Here is a 12,926-nt window from a genome sequence, read left to right on the forward strand (position 1 = left end):
CAAGTGTAACATAGGTCAGTTACCAGATAATAATTATAGATACAACACAAGTGTAACCCAGGTCAGTTACCAGATAATAATTATAGATACAACACAAGTGTAACACAGGTTAGTTACCAGATAATAATTATAGATACAACACAAGTGCAACATAGGTCAGTTACCAGATAATAATTATAGATACAACACAAGTGTAACATAGGTCAGTTACCAGATAATAATTATTTATACAACACAAGTGTAACATAGGTCAGTTACCAGATAATAATTATAGATACAACACAAGTGTAACACAGGTCAGTTACCAGATAATAATTATAGATACAACACAAGTGTAACCCAGGTCAGTTACCAGATAAAAATTATAGATACAACACAAGTGTAACACAGGTTAGTTACCAGATTATAATTATAGATACAACACAAGTGTAACATAGGTCAGTTACCAGATAATAATTATAGATACAACACAAGTGTAACCCAGGTCAGTTACCAGATTATACTTATAGATACAACACAAGTGTAACATAGGTCAGTTACCAGATAATAATTATAGATACAACACAAGTGTAACACAGGTCAGTTACCAGATAATAATTATATATACAACACAAGTGTAACCCAGGTCAGTTACCAGATAATAATTATAGATACAACACAAGTGTAACCCAGGTCAGTTACCAGATTATATTTATAGATACAACACAAGTGTAACACAGGTTAGTTACCAGATTATAATCATAGATACAACACAAGTGTAACATAGGTCAGTTACCAGATAATAATTATAGATACAACACAAGTGTAACACAGGTTAGTTACCAGATTATAATTATAGATACAACACAAGTGTAACACAGGTTAGTTACCAGATAATAATTATAGATACAACACAAGTGTAACCCAGGTCAGTTACCAGATAATAATTATAGATACAACACAAGTGTAACATAGGTCAGTTACCAGATAATAATTATAGATACAACACAAGTGTAACCCAGGTCAGTTACCAGATTATACTTATAGATACAACACAAGTGTAACATAGGTCAGTTACCAGATAATAATCATAGATACAACACAAGTGTAACCCAGGTCAGTTACCAGATAATAATTATATATACAACACAAGTGTAACACAGGTTAGTTACCAGATAATAATTATAGATACAACACAAGTGTAACCCAGGTCAGTTACCAGATAATAATTATATATACAACACAAGTGTAACATAGGTCAGTTACCAGATAATAATTATATATACAACACAAGTGTAACATAGGTCAGTTACCAGATAATAATTATAGATACAACACAAGTGTAACCCAGGTCAGTTACCAGATAATAATTATAGATACAACACAAGTGCAACACAGGTCAATTACCAGATAAATATTATAGATACAACACAAGTGTAACATAGGTCAGTTACCAGTTAATAATTATAGATACAACACAAGTGTAACACAGGTCAGTTACCAGATAATAATTATAGATACAACACAAGTGTAACACAGGTTAGTTACCAGATAATATTTATAGATACAACACAAGTGCAACACAGGTCAGTTACCAGATGATAATTATAGATACAACACAAGTGTAACATAGGTCAGTTACCAGATAATAATTATAGATACAACACAAACGTAACACAGGTCAGTTACCAGATAATAATTATAGATACAACACAAGTGTAACACAGGTCAGTTACCAGATAATAATTATAGATACATACAAGTGTAACACAGGTCATTTACCAGATCATAATTATAATTACAACACAAGTGTAACACAGGTCAGTTACCAGATAATAATTATAGATACAACACAAGTGTAACCCAGGTCAGTTACCAGATAATAATTATAGATACAACACAAGTGTAACACAGGTCAGTTACCAGTTAATAATTATAGATACAACACAAGTGTAACACAGGTCAGTTACCAGATAATAATTATATATACAACACAAGTGTAACACAGGTTAGTTACCAGATAATAATTATAGATACAACACAAGTGTAACCCAGGTCAGTTACCAGATAATAATTATAGATACAACACAAGTGTAACCCAGGTCAGTTACCAGATAATAATTATAGATACAACACAAGTGTAACCCAGGTCAGTTACCAGATAATAATTATAGATACAACACAAGTGTAACACAGGTCAGTTACCAGATAATAATTATAGATACAACACAAGTGTAACACAGGTTAGTTACCAGATAATAATTATAGATACAACACAAGTGTAACCCAGGTCAGTTACCAGATAATAATTATATATACAACACAAGTGTAACATAGGTCAGTTACCAGATAATAATTATAGATACAACACAAGTGTAACATAGGTCAGTTACCAGATAATAATTATAGATACAACACAAGTGTAACCCAGGTCAGTTACCAGATAATAATTATATATACAACACAAGTGTAACACAGGTTAGTTACCAGATAATAATTATAGATACAACACAAGTGTAACCCAGGTCAGTTACCAGATAATAATTATAGATACAACACAAGTGTAACACAGGTCAGTTACCAGATAATAATTATAGATACAACACAAGTGTAACCCAGGTCAGTTACCAGATAATAATTATAGATACAACACAAGTGTAACACAGGTCAGTTACCAGATAATAATTATAGATACAACACAAGTGTAACCCAGGTCAGTTACCAGATAATAATTATAGATACAACACAAGTGTAACACAGGTCAATTACCAGATAAATATTATAGATACAACACAAGTGTAACACAGGTCAGTTACCAGATAATAATTATAGATACAACACAAGTGTAACACAGGTCAGTTACCAGATTATAATTATAGATACAACACAAGTGTAACACAGGTCAGTTACCAGATAATAATTATATATACAACACAAGTGTAACACAGGTTAGTTACCAGATAATAATTATAGATACAACACAAGTGTAACATAGGTCAGTTACCAGATAATAATTATAGATACAACACAAGTGTAACACAGGTCAGTTACCAGATAATAATTATAGATACAACACAAGTGTAACCCAGGTCAGTTACCAGATAATAATTATAGATACAACACAAGTGTAACACAGGTCAGTTACCAGATAATAATTATAGATACAACACAAGTGTAACACAGGTCAGTTACCAGATAATAATTATAGATACAACACAAGTGTAACACAGGTCAGTTACCAGATAATAATTATAGATACAACACAAGTGTAACACAGGTCAGTTACCAGATAATAATTATAGATACAACACAAGTGTAACCCAGGTCAGTTACCAGATAATAATTATAGATACAACACAAGTGTAACACAGGTCAGTTACCAGATAATAATTATAGATACAACACAAGTGTAACCCAGGTCAGTTACCAGATAATAATTATAGATACAACACAAGTGTAACACAGGTCAATTACCAGATAAATATTATAGATACAACACAAGTGTAACACAGGTCAGTTACCAGATAATAATTATAGATACAACACAAGTGTAACACAGGTCAGTTACCAGATAATAATTATAGATACAACACAAGTGTAACACAGGTCAGTTACCAGATAATAATTATAGATACAACACAAGTGTAACACAGGTCAGTTACCAGATAATAATTATAGATACAACACAAGTGTAACACAGGTCAGTTACCAGATAATAATTATAGATACAACACAAGTGTAACACAGGTCAGTTACCAGATAATAATTATAGATACAACACAAGTGTAACACAGGTCAGTTACCAGATAATAATTATAGATACAACACAAGTGTAACATAGGTCAGTTACCAGATAATAATTATAGATACAACACAAGTGTAACCCAGGTCAGTTACCAGATAATAATTATAGATACAACACAAGTGTAACCCAGGTCAGTTACCAGATAATAATTATAGATACAACACAAGTGTAACACAGGTCAGTTACCAGATAATAATTATAGATACAACACAAGTGTAACACAGGTCAGTTACCAGATAATAATTATAGATACAACACAAGTGTAACACAGGTCAGTTACCAGATAATAATTATAGATACAAGACAAGTGTAACACAGGTCAGTTACCAGATAATAATTATAGATACAACACAAGTGTAACACAGGTTAGTTACCAGATAATAATTATAGATACAACACAAACGTAACACAGGTCAGTTACCAGATAATATTTATAGATACAACACAAGTGCAACACAGGTCAGTTACCAGATAATAATTATATATACAACACAAGTGCAACACAGGGCAGTTACCAGATAATAATTATAGATACAACACAAACGTAACACAGGTCAGTTACCAGATAATAATTATAGATACAACACAAACGTAACACAGGTCAGTTACCAGATAATAATTATTTATACAACACAAGTGTAACCCAGGTCAGTTACCAGATAATATTTATAGATACATACAAGTGTAACACAGGTCAGTTACCAGATCATAATTATAGATACAACACAAGTGTAACCCAGGTCAGTTACCAGATAATAATTATAGATACAACACAAGTGTAACCCAGGTCAGTTACCAGATAATAATTATAGATACAACACAAGTGTAACATAGGTCAGTTACCAGATAATAATTATAGATACAACACAAGTGTAACACAGGTCAGTTACCAGATAATATTTATAGATACAACACAAGTGTAACACAGGTCAGTTACCAGATAATATTTATAGATACAACACAAGTGTAACCCAGGTCAGTTACCAGATAATAATTATAGATACAACACAAGTGTAACACAGGTCAGTTACCAGATAATAATTATAGATACAACACAAGTGTAACCCAGGTCAGTTACCAGATAATAATTATAGATACAACACAAGTGTGACCCAGGTCAGTTACCAGATAATAATTATAGATACAACACAAGTGTAACACAGGTCAGTTACCAGATAATAATTATAGATACAACACAAGTGTAACCCAGGTCAGTTACCAGATAATAATTATAGATACAACACAAGTGTAACACAGGTCAGTTACCAGATAATAATTATAGATACAACACAAGTGTAACACAGGTCAGTTACCAGATAATAATTATAGATACAACACAAGTGTAACCCAGGTCAGTTACCAGATAATAATTATAGATACAACACAAGTGTAACCCAGGTCAGTTACCAGATAATAATTATAGATACAACACAAGTGTAACACAGGTCAGTTACCAGATAATAATTATAGATACAACACAAGTGTAACACAGGTCAGTTACCAGATAATAATTATAGATACAACACAAGTGTAACCCAGGTCAGTTACCAGATAATAATTATAGATACAACACAAGTGTAACCCAGGTCAGTTACCAGATAATAATTATAGATACAACACAAGTGTAACATAGGTCAGTTACCAGATAATAATTATAGATACAACACAAGTGTAACACAGGTTAGTTACCAGATAATAATTATAGATACAACACAAGTGTAACACAGGTCAGTTACCAGATAATAATTATAGATACAACACAAGTGTAACCCAGGTCAGTTACCAGATAATAATTATAGATACAACACAAGTGTAACCCAGGTCAGTTACCAGATAATAATTATAGATACAACACAAGTGTAACCCAGGTCAGTTACCAGATAATAATTATAGATACAACACAAGTGTAACACAGGTCAGTTACCAGATTATAATCATAGATACAACACAAGTGTAACATAGGTCAGTTACCAGATAATAATTATAGATACAACACAAGTGTAACCCAGGTCAGTTACCAGATAATAATTATAGATACAACACAAGTGTAACCCAGGTCAGTTACCAGATAATAATTATAGATACAACACAAGTGTAACATAGGTCAGTTACCAGATAATAATTATAGATACAACACAAGTGTAACCCAGGTCAGTTACCAGATAATAATTATAGATACAACACAAGTGTAACCCAGGTCAGTTACCAGATAATAATTATATATACAACACAAGTGTAACCCAGGTCAGTTACCAGATAATAATTATATATACAACACAAGTGTAACCCAGGTCAGTTACCAGATAATAATTATAGATACAACACAAGTGTAACATAGGTCAGTTACCAGATAATAATTATAGATACAACACAAGTGTAACATAGGTCAGTTACCAGATAATAATTATAGATACAACACAAGTGTAACCCAGGTCAGTTACCAGATAATAATTATAGATACAACACAAGTGTAACACAGGTCAGTTACCAGATAATAATTATAGATACAACACAAGTGTAACATAGGTCAGTTACCAGATAATAATTATAGATACAACACAAGTGTAACATAGGTCAGTTACCAGATAATAATTATAGATACAACACAAGTGTAACACAGGTCAGTTACCAGATAATAATTATAGATACAACACAAGTGTAACCCAGGTCAGTTACCAGATAATAATTATAGATACAACACAAGTGTAACACAGGTCAGTTACCAGATAATAATTATATATACAACACAAGTGTAACACAGGTTAGTTACCAGATAATAATTATATATACAACACAAGTGTAACACAGGTTAGTTACCAGATAATAATCATAGATACAACACAAGTGTAACCCAGGTCAGTTACCAGATAATAATTATAGATACAACACAAGTGTAACACAGGTCAGTTACCAGATAATAATTATATATACAACACAAGTGTAACCCAGGTTAGTTACCAGATAATAATCATAGATACAACACAAGTGTAACCCAGGTCAGTTACCAGATAATAATTATAGATACAACACAAGTGTAACATAGGTCAGTTACCAGATAATAATTATAGATACAACACAAGTGTAACCCAGGTCAGTTACCAGATAATAATTATAGATACAACACAAGTGTAACACAGGTCAGTTACCAGATAATAATTATAGATACAACACAAGTGTAACCCAGGTCAGTTACCAGATAATAATTATAGATACAACACAAGTGTAACACAGGTCAGTTACCAGATAATAATTATAGATACAACACAAGTGTAACCCAGGTCAGTTACCAGATAATAATTATAGATACAACACAAGTGTAACACAGGTCAGTTACCAGATAATAATTATAGATACAACACAAGTGTAACCCAGGTCAGTTACCAGATAATAATTATAGATACAACACAAGTGTAACATAGGTCAGTTACCAGATAATAATTATATATACAACACAAGTGTAACACAGGTCAGTTACCAGATAATAATTATAGATACAACACAAGTGTAACACAGGTTAGTTACCAGATAATAATTATAGATACAACACAAGTGTAACCCAGGTCAGTTACCAGATTATATTTATAGATACAACACAAGTGTAACACAGGTTAGTTACCAGATAATAATTATAGATACAACACAAGTGTAACACAGGTCAGTTACCAGATAATAATTATATATACAACACAAGTGTAACATAGGTCAGTTACCAGATAATAATTATAGATACAACACAAGTGTAACACAGGTTAGTTACCAGATAATAATTATAGATACAACACAAGTGTAACCCAGGTCAGTTACCAGATAATAATTATAGATACAACACAAGTGTAACATAGGTCAGTTACCAGATAATAATTATAGATACAACACAAGTGTAACACAGGTTAGTTACCAGATAATAATTATAGATACAACACAAGTGTAACACAGGTCAGTTACCAGATAATAATTATAGATACAACACAAGTGTAACCCAGGTCAGTTACCAGATTATAATTATAGATACAACACAAGTGTAACCCAGGTCAGTTACCAGATAATAATTATAGATACAACACAAGTGTAACATAGGTCAGTTACCAGATAATAATTATATATACAACACAAGTGTAACATAGGTCAGTTACCAGATAATAATTATAGATACAACACAAGTGTAACCCAGGTCAGTTACCAGATAATAATTATAGATACAACACAAGTGTAACACAGGTTAGTTACCAGATAATAATTATAGATACAACACAAGTGTAACCCAGGTCAGTTACCAGATAATAATTATAGATACAACACAAGTGTAACCCAGGTCAGTTACCAGATAATAATTATATATACAACACAAGTGTAACACAGGTTAGTTACCAGATTATAATTATAGATACAACACAAGTGTAACCCAGGTCAGTTATCAATAAAATTCTGATCCTGAGGTTTTTTTTTTTAAAATATTTCTGCTGGATAATTTTGTAATCTTAATTATCAATCAAATTTATACTAAGTATAATAAAATTATTTATTAAAATTGATAACGAAATGATTTAGAAGTTATGCGCAAACTGAAAATATGTATTCTTTATTGCGTGTGATAACATTGTGTTTTTTTCAGCTTGAAATTTTCCATGGAGTCCTCAATAATCCAGATGATGTGAAAGACAAGTGTTTCTTTTATCTTCGTGATCCACCATCACAAAATGATGTGTCACCAGAACTATACAAGGTACATTAAAAACAATCCCAATAAGTTCAAACTTAATTTCATGTTTTCTTACTTTTGATATCAACCACATTGGTTGTCTCGTGTGAAGGGGTCGATGGTTCGCACTCCAGCAGGCTTAAACCAAAGACTTTACAATTGGTATTTGCTGCTTTTGTGGTAAGCACACGGAATTAACCCATTAACCCCTAATGACGCATATAGGCGTCATGGCGACAACCATTCTTTGATGGCACGTATGACCCTCCATACCTTTTTTGAATTGCCCAACTTGAACTGTGATGATAGGAGGGACTTCAACCAAGCAGTTCATGGTCCATTACCTCTTGTCAGACGTCTGTTCATGAAAATATGGCACTTTGAAAGCCGTTTAAGAGTTCAAAATCGGAAAAACGTGAAAAGTAGCCAAAATCAGGTGGGGGTGGGCATCTGTTGATGGCCACTACTTAACTGGTAGTCATTGTAGGTATACACTATTATCGTAAATGCATGCATAGGTGGTATAGGAACACAAAGAGGTATAATATGGCCAATAGGAATCTAGTCTGTAAAATCTAGGTCACCGTTTTGTCAAAAATCCGTAAAAACGGACATTTAGGCAGACCTGACTTGACGATAATAATTCGCCAGCAAGACACTTAAGTCCCATATACTCCCAGTTAGCATGCATGGACTGCTGTAACTATAGGGTAATACTTGAATGACACAGAAACACAGTCTGGTTAATGTTCACCTCTCAAGGTCGTTTTAAAATCGGAAAATAGACGGAAAATGACCATTTTTCAGTGGGGGTGGGTTCAAACCCACGAGAAAATTTTTTCCCGATTTTCAACCTCTAAAGAGTGTTTGGGTCAGTTTTACACCCCAAAACGACCCTCAAACCAAACAGAAGTCAAATATAAAAAAAATTGACCAAATCGTTTAAAATAAAAATATTTTTTTCCCGATTTTCAACCTCTAAAGAGTGTTTGGGTCAGTTTTACACCCCAAAACGACCCTCAAACCCAACAGAAGTCAAATATAAAAAAAATTGACCAAATCGTTTAAAATAAAAATATTTTTTCCCCGATTTTCAACCTCTAAAGAGTGTTTGGGTCAGTTTTACACCCCAAAACGACCCTCAAACCCAACAGAAGTCAAATATAAAAAAAATTGACCAAATCGTTTAAAATAAAAATATTTTTTTCCCGATTTTCAACCTCTAAAGAGTGTTTGGGTCAGTTTTACACCCCAAAACGACCCTCAAACCCAACAGAAGTCAAATATAAAAAAAAATGACCAAATCGTTTAAGGAGTACGATCAAAGACTAGTCTTCTCGGATTATAATATCTTCATTCAAGCAATTCAATGTTCAAATGTTTCAATAATTATATTTCTTGGTTTCAAGTGTATAAGGATATGCACTTGCGTTGTTTTCTTACACTGTACCATCAACAATTATGACTTTGGACTTCGGACTGAGTGATTACTGCATAACAAATAAGTACTTATAAACCGTGCCGTTTTTTTATAATTGTAGCGTCTTGTAAGTGAATCTGAATGGCATAAAAAACAACAGGACTATTTAAAGTCATTGGTACAACAGCATCCAAAGATCAGTGTAAAGAAGTTTAAGCAAGCTGATGAAGTATCTGAACTGATCAAGCAGGTAATAATCTTAATATGTTTTATTGAACAATGATGAAATGACTATCTGCGTGTTAGATATGTCATTTCAGATATCAAAACTATTAGCTGTAGGAAGTATAAAAAGTAAAATAAATTTCAAAACCGAAAGTCCCTATTCAAATGGCAAAATCAAAAGCTCAAACGCATAAAACGAACTGTCATATTTCTGACTTGGTACAGGCATTTTCTTATTTAAACATGGTTGAATAAACCTGATTTTATAGCTAGCTAAACATCTCACTAGTATGACAGTCGCATACAATTCCATTATATAGACAACGTTGTGTGAATAAAACAAATAGACATTATAGATAAAGATGCCAAAAAATAGGGGAACAGCAGGCAACATTGTGTTTCAATCTTAATCACTATAAGGAGATTAATTAATTTTCTTACTTGTTGAGAGTTTTAATAACATTGGCCAGGCAAGGAACAGTTATATAACTTATAAGTCTGTTTCAGTTTGATATATTGACCAAATATTTATATCTTGATAGGATTTAAAAGGCTGTGTTGATCAAGAATTTCCAATTGGAAGCGAATTAACAAAACTAGAACAACAAGGTGAAGCACATGCAGCTTTCGCATCACAGAGATGTCGAGTTTATATTGGAAATCAGAATTATTTTACAGAAATCAACAAACACAGAAGTCAGAATATATCACAACCGTTCATAATACTTGGAGAATCAGGTAATAACACAGAAATCAGAATATCTCACAACTATTCATTACCATTAGAGAATCAGGTAATAACACAGAAATCAGAATATCTGAAAACCATTCATTACCATTAGAGAATCAGGTAATAACACAGAAATCAGAATATCTCACAACCATTCATTACCATTAGAAAATCAGTAATAACACAGAAATCAGAATATCTCACAACCATTCATTACCATTGGAGAATCAGGTAATAACACAGAAATCAGAATATCTCACAACCATTCATTACCATTAGAAAATCAGTAATAACACAGAAATCAGAATATCTCACAACCATTCATTACCATTAGAGAATCAGGTAATAACATAGAAATCAGTATATTTCACAACCATTCATTACCATTAGAGAATCAGGTAATAACATAGAAATCAGTATATCTCACAACCATTCATTACCATAAGTGAATCAGGTAATAACACAGAAATCAGAATATCTCACAACCATTTATTATACTTGGAGAATCAGGTAATAATACAGAAATCAGAATATCTCACAACCCTTCATTACCATTAGAAAATCAGTAATAACACAGAAATCAGAATATCTCACAACCATTCATTACCATTAGAAAATCAGTAATAACACAGAAATCAGAATATCTCACAACCATTCCTTACCATTAAAGAATCAGGTAATAACACAGAAATCAGAATAGCTCCCTGGTTCCCTCACAACCATTCATTACCATAAGTGAATCAGGTAATAACACAGAAATCAGAATATCTCACAACCATTTATTATACTTGGAGAATCAGGTAATAATACAGAAATCAGAATATCTCACAACCATTCATTACCATTAGAGAATCAGGTAATAACATAGAAATCAGTATATCTCACAACCATTCATTACCATAAGTGAATCAGGTAATAACACAGAAATCAGAATATCTCACAACCATTTATTATACTTGGAGAATCAGGTAATAATACAGAAATCAGAATATCTCACAACCCTTCATTACCATTAGAAAATCAGTAATAACACAGAAATCAGAATATCTCACAACCATTCATTACCATTAGAAAATCAGTAATAACACAGAAATCAGAATATCTCACAACCATTCCTTACCATTAAAGAATCAGGTAATAACACAGAAATCAGAATAGCTCCCTGGTTCCCTCACAACCATTCATTACCATAAGTGACTCAGGTAATAACACAGAAATCAGAATATCTCACAACCATTTATTATACTTGGAGAATCAGGTAATAATACAGAAATCAGAATATCTCACAACCATTCATTACCATTAGAGAATCAGTAATAACACAGAAATCAGAATATCTCACAACCATTCATTACCATTAGAGAATAAGGTAATAACACAGAAATCAGAATATCTCACAACCATTCATTACCATTGGAGAATCAGGTAATAACACAGAAATCAGAATATCTCACAACCATTCATTACCATTAGAAAATCAGTAATAACACAGAAATCAGAATATCTCACAACCATTCATTACCATTGGAGAATCAGGTAATAACACAGAAATCAGAATATCTCACAACCATTCATTACCATAAGTGAATCAGGTATTAACACAGAAATCAGAATATCTCACAACCATTCATTACCATAAGTGAATCAGGTAATAACACAGAAATCAGAATATCTCACAACCATTTATTATACTTGGAGAATCAGGTAATAATACAGAAATCAGAATATCTCACAACCCTTCATTACCATTAGAAAATCAGTAATAACACAGAAATCAGAATATCTCACAACCATTCATTACCATTAGAAAATCAGTAATAACACAGAAATCAGAATATCTCACAACCATTCCTTACCATTAAAGAATCAGGTAATAACACAGAAATCAGAATAGCTCCCTGGTTCCCTCACAACCATTCATTACCATAAGTGAATCAGGTAATAACACAGAAATCAGAATATCTCACAATCATTTATAATACTTGGAGAATCAGGTAATAATACAGAAATCAGAATATCTCACAACCATTCATTACCATTAGAGAATCAGGTAATAACATAGAAATCA

General features: G+C 32.3%; 1 protein-coding gene across 1 annotated transcript in view; it reads left to right on the plus strand.

Moving 5' to 3' along the window:
- LOC143079166 (TPR repeat-containing protein DDB_G0287407-like) overlaps positions 1-12,926 on the plus strand; it is a 31,294-nt gene that overhangs the window by 945 nt on the left and 17,423 nt on the right. The window contains exons 2-4 of the mRNA XM_076254394.1: positions 8,397-8,507; positions 10,025-10,153; positions 10,671-10,866. Of these exons, the coding sequence (XP_076110509.1) occupies positions 8,397-8,507; positions 10,025-10,153; positions 10,671-10,866 (436 nt within the window). The remainder of the gene's footprint in view (positions 1-8,396; positions 8,508-10,024; positions 10,154-10,670; positions 10,867-12,926) is intronic.

This window comes from Mytilus galloprovincialis, chromosome 6, assembly GCF_965363235.1.
Source record: "Mytilus galloprovincialis chromosome 6, xbMytGall1.hap1.1, whole genome shotgun sequence".
NCBI lineage: Eukaryota > Metazoa > Mollusca > Bivalvia > Mytilida > Mytilidae > Mytilus > Mytilus galloprovincialis.